This window comes from Carettochelys insculpta, chromosome 19 (genome assembly GCF_033958435.1).
Source record: "Carettochelys insculpta isolate YL-2023 chromosome 19, ASM3395843v1, whole genome shotgun sequence".
NCBI classification, from domain to species: Eukaryota; Metazoa; Chordata; order Testudines; family Carettochelyidae; genus Carettochelys; species Carettochelys insculpta.
The window spans coordinates 13,860,388-13,876,101 of NC_134155.1; the positions used below are offsets into that span (position 1 = coordinate 13,860,388).

The 15,714-nt window shown below is 48.2% G+C and overlaps 1 protein-coding gene across 1 annotated transcript in view; it reads right to left on the bottom strand.

The window, feature by feature from the left end:
* The window catches only part of CUX1 (cut like homeobox 1), a 420,256-nt gene that overhangs the window by 21,929 nt on the left and 382,613 nt on the right, over window positions 1–15,714 (bottom strand). Inside the window, exons 15-20 of the mRNA XM_075013971.1 lie at window positions 12,550–12,686; window positions 11,285–11,351; window positions 8,906–9,021; window positions 8,254–8,370; window positions 4,880–4,963; window positions 3,533–3,589 (exon numbers count right to left, since the gene is read on the bottom strand). Coding sequence (XP_074870072.1) covers window positions 3,533–3,589; window positions 4,880–4,963; window positions 8,254–8,370; window positions 8,906–9,021; window positions 11,285–11,351; window positions 12,550–12,686 — 578 coding nt within the window. The remainder of the gene's footprint in view (window positions 1–3,532; window positions 3,590–4,879; window positions 4,964–8,253; window positions 8,371–8,905; window positions 9,022–11,284; window positions 11,352–12,549; window positions 12,687–15,714) is intronic.

Sequence of the window (15,714 nt, forward strand, 5' to 3'; positions counted from 1 at the left end):
CCAGGGACTGAGGCTCATGCCTCTGTGACGTGCTGAGGAAAAGTACATTCAGCTCCCGATAGTTTTCATGGGACTTTTGTGTCCAAATCCCCTAAAATTTGTAAATCTCAGCATCATAAACTAGCCCGTGCTCCCTTTTTGTTGCAGGGACAGTGTAGCCGCTTCAGTCCCATTCTGAGCTCCCAGGCCCACAGGATACAGCCCTCTTATGGGAGGTAGGGGCCCAGCATTGCTCCTGTTCAGACTGGGGCTGGCGGGTGCTGCTCCAGTACGACAGTTTGCTCGGGTCACTGCTTGGCTTGGGATGTCGCTCCCAGTAATCGCTGCGTAAATCCTACGTGCTGTCTTACAGACATCTCTGTCATTGCTTTGCACCTCGCACAGTGCTAGCGACAACTTGAAACCTCAAAGCAAGGCAGAGGCGACAGAGCCATGACACCAATGTGAGGAAGAAGGTTTTGCACTAGTTATTGCCAATGGCAGCTGTTGCCTTTGCATCTCCGAAGTGCTGCGGAAATGTACGTTCAGCAAACCCTGCTCCTCTGACGTGCTCAGAATTCAATGGAACCATACAGTCCTTGCCCCAAAACAGCTGTCCCTGCACTGATCCAGTGAGCGATTGTAGGTTACAGTCAACCTGCACAAGGATCAGCCCTAATCTGGACTGTAAGGCATAAAACTTCCCTCTAGTGACTTGACTCTGCAGCGAGAAATGCCTCTGCATGTGCCTTTGTACATGGATGCTTTTGAAAGCCAGGTCCTCTGCTCAGTTTCCTCCTATGTCACAGGAAGTTAACAGTCAGGAGTGTTACATGGGTATAACAACAGAGCGGCAGCACCGACAGCCACCATGGGCCCAGGGGCAAGATGGGAGTGGAGCCTACTTCCTGTTGGGGCCACGGGCAGAAGGGGCAGGGCTTGGGGTAGTCAACAGTGTGATGCTGTTGCAAAAAAAGCAAACATGATTCTGGGATGCATTAACAGGTGTGTTGTGAGCAAGACACGAGAAGTCGTTCTTCTGCTCTACTCTGCGCTGGTTAGGCCTCAGCTGGAGTATTGTGTCCATTCTGGGCACCGCAGTTCAAGAAAGATGTGGAGAAATTAGAGGGGGTCCAGGAAAGAGTGACAAGAATGATTAAAGGTCTAGAGAATGTGACCTATGAAGAAAGGCTGAAAGAATTGGGCTTGTTTAGTTTGGAAAAGAGAAGATTGAGGGGAGACATGGTAGCGGTTTTCAGGTATCTAAAAGGGTGTCATAAGGAGGAGGGAGAAAACTTGTTCTTCTTGGCCTCTGAGGATAGAACAAGAGAAAATGGATTTAAACTGCACCAAGGGAGGTTTAGGTTGGACATTAGAAAAAAGTTCTCAACGGTCAGGGTGGTCAAACAGTGGAATAAATTGCCAAGGGAGGTTGTGGAATCTCCATCACTGGAGATATTTAAGAACAAGTTAGATAGATGTCTACCAGGGATGTTTCAGACAGTCCTTGGTCCTGCCATTAGGGCAGGGGGCTGGACTCAATGGCCTCTCAAGGTCCCTTCCAGTCCTAGCATTCTATGATAACCCTGCCCCCTCTCACCCCCCCACTACTCCCTTGGAACGCTCCACAGTATTTCAAAGGGCCCAGAGCTCTGGCCATTGCTGCTACTACTTCAGTAGCAGGAGCATCTAGAGCTCTGAGCCCCTTTGAAATGCTGGGCCTGGGGGCAACTCTCTCCTTTGCCCCCCAACCTGTTGGTTCAGAAAAGGGCAACTGAAATGATTAGGGGGTTGGGAGGGTCTCCTATGAAGAGAGATTAAAGAAACTAGGACTTTCCCTCTTCGAAAAGAGGAGACTAAGGGGGGATCTGAGAGAGATATATAAAATTATGAGTGGTGCAGAAAAAGCGAACAAGGAAAAATTATTTATTTGTTCCCATAATACGAGAGCTAGGGGACACCAAATGAGATTAATGGGCAGCAGGTTTAAAACAAATAAAAGGAAGTTCTTCACCCAGCACACAGTCAACCTGTGGAACTCCTTGCCAGAGGAGGCTGTGAAGGCCAGGACTACAACCGGGTTAAAAAAGAGCTAGATAAATTCGTGAAGGTTAGGTCCATTAATGGCTATTAGCCAGGATGGGTAAGGAATGGTGTCCCTAGCCTCTGCCAGAGGCTGGAGATGGATGACAGGAGAGAGGTTGCTCCTTGGTTTACTCCTGCGCACTGGCCACTGTCAGCACACAGGTTACTGGGCTAGACGAACCTTTGGTCTGACCCAGTATGGCCGTTCTTATGTTTTATGGTGAGCCTGCAGCAGAGTGTGTTCTTAAGCAAAGGATATATCTTTGCTTCCAGAAGAGGGTGTTTGTACAGCTACCCAGCTAACGCAGACAGTGGAGAACAGACCAAAGTCATTTTTACCTTGATGTGGCTTGCGGAGATCAACACCAAGGACCTGGTGGAGCTGAACTCACCTACCTGCAGCCAGGTAAAAACCTCCCCCTTTAAAACAACCAGTGAGGCCTCCATAATCCATCATGTAGCAGCAGAAAAAGGACCTCTTCCCTGTACACTCCATCGGCAGCACATCACCTATTGTGCACTATGTGCCGCCTTCTACAAGTCGCCTCTAGCTGATGGCAAGGGAAAGAGCCAAACGGTTCTGAAAGAACAGTCTCTTAAAGGAAAGTCAATGCAACCTGAACTCCCTGCCCACCCTCTTCAGCTCACCATGTCCTGCGAGTCATGTGGTCACGGGCCAGGTCTGAGCCTTGTCCCCTCAGCCATTCTGGTCCCCAGCTGTCTGTCTGTCTCCATAATTCTGCAAACACCCCGAGGAAGGGACAGCGAAAGGGGAAATGTTTGCCCTTATCACTTCTTCTGAAGTGGGACCATTTGTAAAGACTCAGTAGGAGGGTTAAGAGTAGAAGCAGCGATTGTCTGTTGTTACTAATGCTTGAAGCCCAAGTGCTGTCAACAAGAGCTTTGTAAAGTGCTCCCCACTGAGCCGGACCTAGTGCTCAAGGGCTCAGATCAGAAACCAGGAGCTGGAACATACCTTGCTGTGTGAGAAAACATTTATATCCAGAAGAAAATGAACTTGGCTGCTACTTTTCAGAGGTCCCTTTGCTAAGGCTGAAAATGTGTGTGTGCTTAACCCCTCCACCCAAAAAAAAAAAGTTCTCTTCCCAGCTGAGCTCCCCATGTAAGAAACTAGCTGGGGAGAAGTTCTAGTTCTGTGATTAGGATGTCATCCTAGTGCCCTTGTGTCTGAAATGAGGGTGCCACAAGCATAGCATGATTTGTAGCTCTGTCACAAGATCAGACAGGAGCAATGCTGGCTTAAATGGCCACCAGCACACTGAAGAAGGAAAATCCTGTGAAAGGATCCAAAAGCATGCAGCCCTGTAGAAATGAGCACATGGTGTCTGGCACTTCGCACAAGAATCTTCCTTCTTGGGGAAGCAAAGAGATCAACGAACTCTTTGGCATGAGAAGAACAACGAACGGAGACAGAATTATGTATTGTTGGTAACCTGCCGTCACTTACCATGCTGAGGGTGGCTTTATCCCAAGGACTGAGGCTCAGATATTTCCTCTGGCGTTCCTGAAAATAAATTGCACAAGAAATTTCACCGGGGGTGAGAAGGTCTCATTTCAGGTTTGGAGTAATACAGGGAAGGTTTTCTGAATACCAGCAAGTGAAGCCGCACATTCTGCCTCTAACGGAAGGGAGAGATGTAAGTGGTGGGCCACGAGTAACTGGTTCTTACTCTAGTGGTGTGATGTCCAGACATCAACTGCTACCTGCCCCTTCACAGAGGATCCAGGGGGGTCACAGGTCACCTTGTCACTGTGCTTTCTCAGTTTTGCCAATCAACATTCGTTCTGTTGCTATCATGCTATGTGGCCCGTGGAGCAGGGAGATATTCCGAGTGCCCATCTGGAAGCAGGAGCTCCTGCATTATAATCCTAGCTCCTTCCATGGTCTGACCCAAGGCACAGCCTCTTTGCTTGAGCTTCCCCATCTGCAAAGTGGGGATAAATACTGCTGGTGGGATGCTGGGTGGGAGGAGTCTGGAAAGGCCTTTTAAAGACCAAAACCAGCAGGATGGAACAGTGACCCTTCTTGCACTGGCAGGTACTGGTTGTGCAGAGAGACTGGGGAGCACAGGGCAATTTCTTCCGTACCCCATCTTTAGCGACTGTTCCTATTGTCGGCAGTGCTCTGGGTGTGAAATGCAGCTTCCCCAGCCTTCTCCTGAGCAGCCCACTGCACAGAGTGCCCCACCCAGCTGGAGTGGTTTTTGCAGGCATTGGGCAGTGAGCTAAGTGCAAGACTGACATCAGGGCCATACTCAGGGGTGATGGGTGTTACGCCTCAGGTGCAAGCGGTTAACTCCTGCAGTTTACACTGATCTGCCATTCAGAGTCTTTGCAGAATTTGGGGATTTTGGCCAGTGTAAAATTCAGCTCTGGAGTGAGAAGGCCCAGCTCCAGTTGCAGTCAACGGGGGCCGAGCCTTCCCCTGCTCGCTTGTAGGTTACACTTGTGTTGCCTCCGATCGGCCCAAGCTGCACACAGCACAACGCCCACCCAGCTTCATTGGGCTGAGCCTGGCCTGGGAACCCTCACAGCAGTGTCATGTGCTTACTGCAAATGTCTCTGGCCCTAGATCCTTGTGGGGCAGGGAAGGAGAGGTGGAGTTTGGAGAGAGAGAGAGAGAGAGAGAGAACGCCCCTCCCACCTAACTAAGACTGGCAAAATACCTGGTGTGCAAATGATTTCGGACCCAATCCAGTGAGATGCTCACTTCACCTTCATGGGGAGGGTGGGCCACTCAGCACCCTGCCAGATGGGGTCTTGGGGAGAAGTGAACCCCTCTGGCTTCCCATACCTTCCTGCTGAAAGAGGAGAAGGGATCCAGGCGCTCTTCGTACTGGGTGGAATAGCGGAGCTCTGTGTCATCACTGCTGCCCCCCTGCAGGTGTGAAACAGGAAGTTAGCTTCATTCTCCTCTGTTGACAGCTGGGCTGGGCTGGGAGGCCCAAGAGTTACTCTCTACAATCTCCATTCCTGGAGCAGCCAGTGCCTGCTGCACCATTCGCCCCCATGAGGGCTCGATTTCTGGGATGAGCCGTGGGCTCTGCATTCATTCCCAAGCAATGGAGAAGCAGAAGAACTAGCCAAGCAATGACCTTGGCTCACCCCGTTTCATTTTTGTAATTAAAAGATGCACTTTAATTAAGGCCTCCAGCCAAGCCGCTGTCCCTGCCACATATGCAGATACACATTTAGATTGGGGACTTTAGAAATCTGAGCGTGAGCGAATGTTTTAAGTGGACTCAGCTTCCTGCCCCATAAATGTATGGCTCATTCCTCTTGGCTGAAGCACTGAAATTGGACAGAATCACAGAAAATTAGGGTTGGAAGAGACCTCAGTAGGTCATCGAGTCCAGCCCCCTGCTCAAAGCAGGACCAACCCCAACTAAATCATCCCAGCCAGGGCTATGTCAAGCTGGGACTTAACCTCCAAGGATGGAGATTCCACCACCTCCCTAGGTAACTTGTATCAGGGCTTCACCACCCCACTGGTGACACACTGAAGTGGACAGTGGGATGGATCACTTAGCCAATGCATGTTGGATTGTGCATTTGCTGGTAGTTATAAGAACAGCAGTGACAATCACTGATCCGCATGCAGAGTGAGTGGAATGCATGACCAGGCCATGGGGAATCAAGGTCAGAACTCGGCCAAGTCAAGACTAGAATCTGTATCTCCCAATTCCAAGCCCCGCTCCTATCACTCCAGACAATCCTTCCTCAGCTGCACATGAGGTAGTGCAATGCTGTGCCCTTTGGCGTGACCCACTGTGGTGATTCTTCTGTTGCCTTCTGATCTCAAGTCTCACACTCCCCATCTGATAACCGGACAGCTACCTCTGGATTAAACCAACCAGCATGCCTCGAAAGCCCTAGTTGAAGCTACTAGCCTGCAAACTGTGCTTCAATTTATTATAATATGATCCCGATTCCTCCCCACGTCAACATGGCGACAACATGTAGCATAGCCAGGCATAAGAGTGACCTCCTCCAATGTATTTTAGCTCATCCAAACAGTGCAAACTGTGGACACAGGAACTACACTGCATTGGCTCTTAGGGTATGTTTAAATGGAGAAACATTTACATATACTGATATGCAGAGATTTACTGATCTGGTGCTGTCTTTTCACGCTTGGATCCCATTTGCTGCTGTTCCACTTGGATGCTCCCACTGGTTTCTTTGCCACTGGGGGATTTAGGGAGGCTTAAAATACAGGACCTGAAAACGCAGAACCCCGTATGGTGCTGGAGTTTGGTGCTTTGTCAGCTTGTTCTATTTATGCATTGGTGTCTTATGATTCCATATCTGCTGGCCTCACGCTTCAATTATGAGAGTGCATCTTATTTACAATGCTGCAGTTAATCAGCTGCTCCTTCTACCAACTCTCTACAGCAGCTTTGTTGTCACCACAACTTTAAAGTGATAATGTTGACCTTTAAGTTGCCTTTCTACTCATTACTACATGTTCCCTGTTGTTCTGCCCAGTCATCCAGCAGTGATCTCATGGTTCCTTGTCAGCAGGGTAAATTCCACATTGAACGTGCCCCCAGCCTCTAGAATATGATACACAGGCCACGGTATCATCAGAATCCTTGGCTTAGGTTAGGTCCCACTTCAGGGACCATGCATTCATTATATGCATACTATTTTATGGTCTTTGACCATTATTTTTAACCAGCCACAAGTCTCATTAGGTTCTTTATGTTGTCAACTTTTGGGGTTGTTTGCTGTACAGGATTCATTGCAGAGTTATGTTTACTTTTCCTGTTAAAAAGGAACAGCATAACAGCAGCAGGGTCAACCAAATCCAGCTCTTGCCCAGGATTAGATCTTTCATATGTATACAGTCTTCATTCCAAATGGATCCCAAAGAAATTTAAGATATTGAGTCATAAAATGGATTCAGTTAACCTGCTACTGAAATGCAGCTACCTCTGGGGTGAAACATAGCACTTCTAGCACAACCGAGAGCAACACCACGCAGGAGGTCATGACAAGAAGCGGATTTTTAGGACAGCTTTCCTACAGTGCATCTCTTCTCACCTGAGAGCCTTTACAAAAGGTTTGGACATGACTGCATATTTCAGCTGGAAATTAAAAAGTGTTCAAATGTCAGTTTTAAGCAATTTTGCTCATAGTTGTAATACAATCTCTTTAGCCATTGGCATGGAGGGAGATTCCTGTGTATTAAAAATCCCACCACGTGCTAAAAGGGGAAAGCCCTTAATGTAACAGACGTGTAACAACAAGAAAGAACACTATTCCGGGTCACCGATGAGAACTGACATTTGTCCGAGTTTTGTGTGGCTGCGGGCACCTTTGCACCATTGTTTCGTGTTTGTGTGTTACCGAGAGGCACAGTCTCTCTATTGTTATGTGTTTTCGCTTCTCCAGTTTTCAGTATGGAAAGACCCACACCTGGCACGTGCTGCACAAGGGAAGGTCAGTGGCTAGCAAGTTGTAAGGACAGGAGCTCTCCCTGCTGGCCAGAAAGGGTTCATCACTAAGAGACATGACAAGAATTTCTAGTTGAGCATAACAGGCAAGAGGTGATTCTCTTTGTCGTCACTTGCAACTGCACATGAGGAATGGAAATCAGTTGCTATTCTGACATTGCACAGCGGAAGGTGCAGAAAACTGGTGACTAATGCGCTTCTGTCACGAACTGCAATCTCTGAGGTCTCCTTTCCACAGTTCCCAAGAGCGAGTTGAATGAACAGTGTTCTGTGAAAGGCAGCGGATGACACATAAATCTCTTTGTTAAATTCCTCAGGACTACCCTAAATGTGCCCTGGGTTGCAAGAAAGAGTCACTTTTTGCTACAGGCTGAGTCACGTCTTAGACTGAATAGTTTCAGGAGTTATACACTTGAACTTCGTGGTGCCAGGTACCAGGAGCAACTGCACGTGGAGAATAAGCGTGTGAACAGCACATGATATTGCACTGGCCACGCTGAGGCAGGAAGTGCAAGTCTGGCCTCAGCAGACAGCTCCAGATGTTGAAAACTGGGCATTTCCCCTTACACTGCCGGGAGATGTAGCATGTGACTTACCATGCAGACAACGACCCTGATGCAGCAGGGAGACGGCTCAGTGGGTCTGGCAGAGGCGGAAGCATTAGTTTCCATTAGACAACAGCTGAGATGGAGACAGACCCTGCACTCACCCGGCCAGAGAAGCTCTGGAGGAACTTGATCTTTTCATATAGCTTGATATTGTCAGCTCTCAGGTTGTCCAGCTCACTCTGGAGAGCCTGCATCGTGCGCTGCATCACGCGGCTCTCCTGCAACACACAGAACAGACCCCAGGGTCCGTGCATTCTTGGGTAGGGAAATCCTGATTGAACTGGCCCTGGAGCAGAAATGAAATCCCCTCCCAGCCACTGTGTAAAACTGACGGGCTCTGCCAGCAGAGACGCAACAGAGCTGCAATAAGGAAAGGGATTACCTACAGGGAGGGACCCTCAACCACAGATCTAAATAAGTTATCAATAAAAGAGGGAGAGAAAACTACGCCAGCTTGGGGTTCACAGTCCTTAGGGACTTCATTGCTGAGATGTGCAATAACTAGCCAGAAATGCACAGCTGGGGGTGTCTTTTTATGCTAATAATCCCTAGCTCTTTGGTAACGCTCGTGATCAACAGATCTCCAAATGTTTTCCAAAGGAGAACAGTATCATTGTCCTTGTTATAAAGGAGGGAAACCTTGTTGTGGCTTGCCCAAGGTCATCCAGCAGTACAATGGCAGAGACAGTGATAGAATCCAGATCCCTGTAGTCCAGCACCTTAATTTGGCTCTTTGTAAGATGCTTAACGTACCGCTTCTAATTCCTGGTTCCTTGTACGGAAGCGCTCTCTCTGACTGGAGATGATGGACAGCAGAGAATCCATCTGCCCCTCAGGAAGTGGAGTGCTGGGAGGTGATGGAGGATAACCTAGAAAGCAGAGTTAACCATGAGAGGCCAGCCTCAGTCAGCAGACATTCAAGGAATATAAATAGCACATGGCACTTCTCTGGCATCTGCCACATGACGGGTTAAAGAACTTCACACATGGCTAATTAATGGAGCCGGATGGAAAAACAGACTTTTTCCACTCAGAATTTGCCAACTCGTTGAAATGTGTCACAGAGATTGTTCAATTTCTAAAAGCTCCTCTGGAAACCACCAAGGTTCCAATGAAACCTACCCATTTTCCTACCCAGCTCTCTGCCCAAGTCCTCAGCAGCTCTAGCTCTCAGACTGCCCAGTCCTTGGAAGCTTGGGCTCCCAGGAGGTCCCGCTCCAGGGCAGCCCCCAAGCAGAGTGCCCTGGAGCCTGGACTCACAGCCGAGCTGGATGGAGAACAGAAATTCCATGTCACAGAGAACTCTGAATGCTTTTTTTTTTCCATTGCAAAGTGGAATTAAACTTTTGAACATTCAAAATCGTCTAGGAAAAGGAATTACTCTTGGCTGTGCAGATGTAATAATTATTTCAAACGTAGCCCCTCCCCACAAGGTGGTTTATCCCACCATACAGGGCAGACTAATCTCTACACACGCTCTACACATGGACAGTTTCCATAAAACAACTCCATGGGCCCTGTTAGGAGAGGGGAGACTGTCGCTCTCGAGCAATGCCGGTTCACAGTGCGCTGATTCCCAGCAATCCCGGCTGCCCTGGTCACACTCCTGATGCAGCGAATCTATCTACTTTCTGGGCTGCATTAACCCCCGCCCCTGGCAGTTACGCAGGAGTGGAGACGCTGGCAAAGGACACTACAACCCCTTGTCTGTCCTCGTCCAAAGCCTGTGAAATGGCTTCATTTCACTTTATTCTTTTCACCGTAGCCTAACAAAGCACCTCCTTTTCATCCCTCTTCAACCACTCATTGGTTGCTTGCTGGCCTAGAACAACCGGGCATTTCCTATGCCTGGGCACTGCAAAGCTGCCTGGGACACGTATGGCTGTAACCAGTGAGACTGTGAGAATGGACATCCCCACCACTGGCCCTGTGAATGAGGTCAGGCATCTCAGGGGTTTACATGGGACAGCAGAAGATAAATACATCCCAGAAGGCAGTGAGTCAGCTAGTCTACACAGTGGAGCTATTCATAGGCACAGGATGGGTGGCTTCAGGTTGTTTTTGCTTGGTGGAACTGTTGCCATGATCTTGTTTATCATTCTGCTGAAAACCCTTTCTAAACAGACAGGAAAGGAAATGGGTTATTTTCCAGCAGACCCAACAGTCATTTTATTTGATTCATTTTCTCCTCCAGCCCTTACAGCGAACAGCAAAGGCAAAGTAAGCATTTAGCTCTCTGGCTCCGGAGGGGATTCACTGCAGAATGATCAAAAGTTGAAGCACAGGGTGTTTTCATTTCAGCCTGAATTCTACGTGCACGTGAAAGGAACAGAGGAATGGCTGCAGGAGGGAGTTTATTGTCTAAGGATGTACTTTTGGGGAGAAAATATCAGTGGAAGCAACAGTCAGTGACACTGCAGAGCGAGAACCAACACGTATTCTTGCTAGCCCAGCCGTGTGGTGAAATTCCCTCCCAAGGCTGTCAGTATTTGTTCATCCATAAGGCAAAATTGCTACAAAAGATTTGTGTCAGGGTGGGAAAGATCATCTGTATGCAGATGTGATTTGGGAAGGGGCAGTCAGGGCCCTGACACAAACCACTGCAGCCGATTCTCTTCTGTAGCAGGAGGGTGGAGGAACAGCCTCAAACAAAGGTTGCTTTTGAGGGATGATCTCCCTGAGGTTAACAGGAGATGGAGATGCTCAAGGCCCCTGAAAACCAGGCCAAGGAGAGTTTAACAAAGCACCTGTGTCTACTTAGGAGTTTGTGGTTACATTGCACACCATGGCCACCGTGAGCCCCAGGAAAGAACTCTGATTCTTCAGTTCCTAAAGCACAGGTCCCAGCTACTAAGGTAATAGAGAATCCCCAGCAGCTGTCCACAGTAGAGTATCTCAAGTACACCCTTGAACTGGGCCTCCTGTAACACAGCTGCTTCCACTCCACGGGTAACATACTTCTTACAAACATGACCCAGTTAAATACTCTGCACATTCAGCGTCTGGCACAGGAACTCCACAGACAGTATGTAAAGCTGTGCGCTTCCGCAGCCCCAGCGCCTCTGTGGAACCCCCTGGAATACCCAGCATCCTAACAGAAAAGCACAAACTGGACTCAGTCCAAGCTCTTACCATAGAAGTGGGCTGTAGCTTCCTTAATGGGTTCAGGAATCTTCTCTAGACTGTGAATTGCAGCACCCTGGGTGGAGAAATCAGATGTGAATAGGACCTTGTAGGACAAGTGAGTAGCACAGGTCTCAAGGAGAAGAAACCCCGTGGCTGATCAGAGCAATACCTGATCCAATGCATTCTCCTGTCCTAGCTACAGTCCATACCAGATTCTTTGGTGGTCGGCGTTCTAACGTTTTCCATCCATGGACAGAACACATTTTGTTATGTGCACCAAGGCGTGCACTGATGCACACCACCAATAGAAACACATGCCGCTGGCTGTGGCCACTCTGTTAATGAGCAGCACAGCACCTGAATCACTTCTGGGCATCTGCCCAAGTGCTCAGTTGGCAGAGAACACTGTTGGTGGTGGTTTTAAGATTGTGCCTTCCCATATACTGTATGGAAGGGCTACAAATTGCAACGGTCACGGGCTGAACTGTGCAAATTAAGACAGACAAAGTCCTGACTTCCTGCTCCAGATACACTTCCACTGCATTGACATCTGGGGCCGTACCTAGTGCTTCAGTCCAGCCTGCAGCTTTACGTTTCAACCCAAGCAAGGCCTGACTATACGTATGCGAGGAAGCAGAGTGCAGGCAGGCTCCAATGAGAGAAGCCAGAAGCATTCATGAGAGCTCAGGAAGAAAGGGAATTTGGAGGGATGAGAATGGAAATCAGGACAGCAAAAAGGACTGTAATGTGGCTAGTCCAATAAGGGAGGGCTGGACAAAGAAAAGGTCACCTCCGTCCAGATCTCAAACCTGAACCTTTCCGTGATGGTAGAATAAATTTGGTTAAGTTCCCCCTTTCTGTCTTCCTGGCAGACATCCCTCTCACTGCTGAAATCCACCTCAGAGGCTCAGCGGGTCTGCCAACCCCTGTGGGGTGCTGGTGGAGGCCTTCAAGGCTTGTGAAGAATGGGAGCACTCCAGTTGGATGTAAGCATGCGGAGAAACTAAAGGGGCCGAGGGGAACTAGAGTAAAAAGTATTTTCATTGCTTGGCTAATGCCACAGAGAGAACGACGAACTGAGAGCCTGGCTTGGAGCAGCACTGAGGCTTTTAAGGATCACGGATCGAGCAGCAAATTACTGCACTTGGGACCAGAAAAGGGGAAGGGCTGGAAGGCAGAGAAGTGGGGGAGAGGAAAAGGAACTGAACACAACAAAGCTCTGTGGTGAGCGGCTCAGCTATGGGAAGGGAGTTCCAACCCTCGGGAGTTACCTCTGCATCAGGCCGATGGATGGCAGACATGGACTGGATAGTGCTAAGGTCACACTCCAGGTTGGTGATGAGCTCTTTCTGGTCGGCAACAGTGGAAACCGCTTCAGTGAACTGGATCTGCAGCTCAGCACAGCGTGCTGGAAAACAAAGCCCTGGTCAGCACAGAGGGACTAGACCCAACTCCCTTTTTCATCCCACCCAGCTTCCCCTGGGGCCAATGCAGGCAGCACCTCCCGCTCCAGAAGAAACATGCAAATTCAGGTGCCTAACAGGGTGTCAGGAGCCTCCTGAGGTGCCAGTTTCCATCCAGGGGCCACACTTTACACTGTTGCACCTGACACAGTTTTTGACCAACTGGTACTTGTGGAATCATCTGTTCCTTTGACCATCCCTGTATTTCATTGATCTGATTTCAGATCATCTACTCCCAGGTATTGCCTGATTGACTCTCTGTCCTGATTATTTCCGAACGGTACAAGTGCCGCACCTTCTGAAGGGTTAGCACCAGCCTCCATCTTTTTTATTAAAGAAAAAAGCCTAACAGAACATGCTGTGGGGAAGGAGGAAGGTTTTACATCATCTGACCCAGAGCACTAAATGATGTAATAACCCTGTTCTTGCATTCCTGTTGTCTTGTCCTGTCAGTCCCCGTGGATTCTACAGCCTTACAAGGAAGGAACTTACCAGACAGCTCCTTGAGGCATGTGGTAAATAACTGATAAAAGGGCTGCTGACAGACTCCTTTAAAGGTGCCCAAAGCATTTGACAAGCCCAGCTATAATCACCTGCTGGGCACAATGAACTGGGATGATGTGGCCATCTGAGTTCAGTTATGAATGGCAAGGGCTACAAAGGTCACAGCCTAGGAGATGCAGGACATCTCACTTGCAAGAGCCAGGGTTTGTGTGTTGTATCTAGGGCTCTGGCACTCAGTACAGCAGAACTCAGCAGCAGTACTTTCTGCTTTCAGGTGAGCATTTCTGTCAGTGTTGCTCAAGTAGCTTATTCCACTGGTGAAATATATTAAGGGCTTAATTTAGGCTAAGCAGAGAGAATCCTGCACTGAAATACATAGACCCAGCTCAGAACCTCCACACAGTTCTGCAGAGTTTGGATCTGGCATTCTAGTTCAGACTCATCCCTATTGCATGTCTAAGGTGAAAATTTTTGGTGAGATGCCTGAGCAAAATCAATAAAATTGCTCACATGCAGTTCTGAAAGCCAGGCTGTGAGAATGGCAGAGTGGTCCTGTCTGGGTCTGAGCTCTCAGTGCCTCCAGATCCCGCCCACTCAGTTCGCAAGTGAGTTTGTTTTCAAATCAAGCAGCCTTGCTAAGAACGGTAGCTGAGGGTCTGAAAGGTGAGGCTCCTTCTTAACCAGTTGAAAGAGCTGCATACTAAATGGCTGCTCCACGTCCTGCCTGGGAAACAACAACATTGACAGTGGGTTTCCACAGGTGCCAATGACTGGAACTTGCCAACCAATTCCGATGAGGCATAAGACACTCCCCTTTCTGATCTGGTCTGGCTTTGCAAGGTTGACCAGAATAAGCAACAGTAAAATCGTATTTCTAACCCTAAAGTCAGTTGACCAAGCAGATTGGACAGGTACAGAAAACCAGTAAGTGAGACACATCCAAAGAGTCAATAGAATAGAATGTGCTGATTTTGGAATAGCTTTGCTGAGTAAAATCACACCTTAAAACATGACTAGCATTCATCTATGCAAGAAACAATCTCTGGAAGATCAAAACTAGGAATTTAGAATGAAAGGCCCTGTTCATCACTAATGCAGAGCTGTACACATCTCTATACACCCACCCACCCACACACAGAGTAGATCATCAAACCACTGTCTTTCAATTTACTGTGAAACAATTAAAGCCTGCTATATTACATATGAATTTCTCTTCCAATATTATCGTGTATCTACCAATTATGGACTCTCTTGGTATGAAGAAAGACCAGATTTCCACCTGTTTAAACTTAGCGAAAACTAATATACTAGGAGTATCTAGATTTGAATCCTGATATTTCAGTGAAGATTATAGGATCAAGTCCACAGGATATGAATTTTCAAGTAGGTGAAAGTTTAATTAACAGCTGTTAAGAGTTCCATGCTGATTATGCACTTAGTAATGAATTTTTTTATTTAAAGGAACAAAAGAGAGAAACTATCTTTTAGCAAAGTAAAACTTAAATATCCCTAATTCATTCAAACTATTCCTAAGTATTTTCCCCAGGTGGTTGACGACAGCACTATGGAGCTCCATCTCTGTTCAAGGATAGCTGAGAAGGAACTGACGGGGTTGGGTCTTGTACGCATTAGATGAGGAGCCAACGGTGCTGCAAGATAATTACTGTATATGCACGACCCAGGTGGACACTGCTACCAAAAATCTCTGACCCACAGCAGTGGGATGCACCGACACCTGAAATGGAGCCCTCAAAGGGGGACACATCTCAAAGAACTTCCGTTATGCACAGGATAAGTAACCTTCTCTTGCCTGAATTCCAACCAGCGGGGAGGCAAAATGCTCATTTATCGGGAGCTGGGTTGTAAGCCAGGCTTAGGTTCCATGTGAAGAAACTGTACTTGGAAAGCCAAAGCAGACTTGGTCAGCGAGGGGCAACCTAGGCTAGTAAGTGGGCCACAAGTGGCCCTCCACATCTCAATGGGCCACAAGCTCGTCATAATCAGGACAGTCTCTCAGGATAGGGCAGTGTTGCTGCCTGTCCTTGTGTTCCTAGAGCCTGTGGGATGTGCTGACTGAACCAGAGCAATGCTTTAATTGGAGGCAGGAGTGCACAGCTCTCTGGATGTTGTGTGCAATCGGCATAGCCCTCACTTCACATACCCCAGCTTTAAGCATAAGTCACTTTTGAAATATCAGTAGGAAAAAAATACTGTGTGTACGAAAACCATGGAATCTGGCACCCCCAGTGCATGGGCAATGGTAACCAAAATGTCTCGAGGGCCACACAAAGAACCCCAAGGGGCTGTCAGCTTCCCACCACTGCTTAGTCCCGAAGAACCTCTTTCAAGTTATCAAAGTGTCATTTGGAGCCATGCAAAGCACTTACAGCAAAAGCCCAAATCACATGCAAACCCGGTGAAATTTGACAGGTTGAATGTCTTGACGTGAGATTCTGGGCTTGGTAGAAT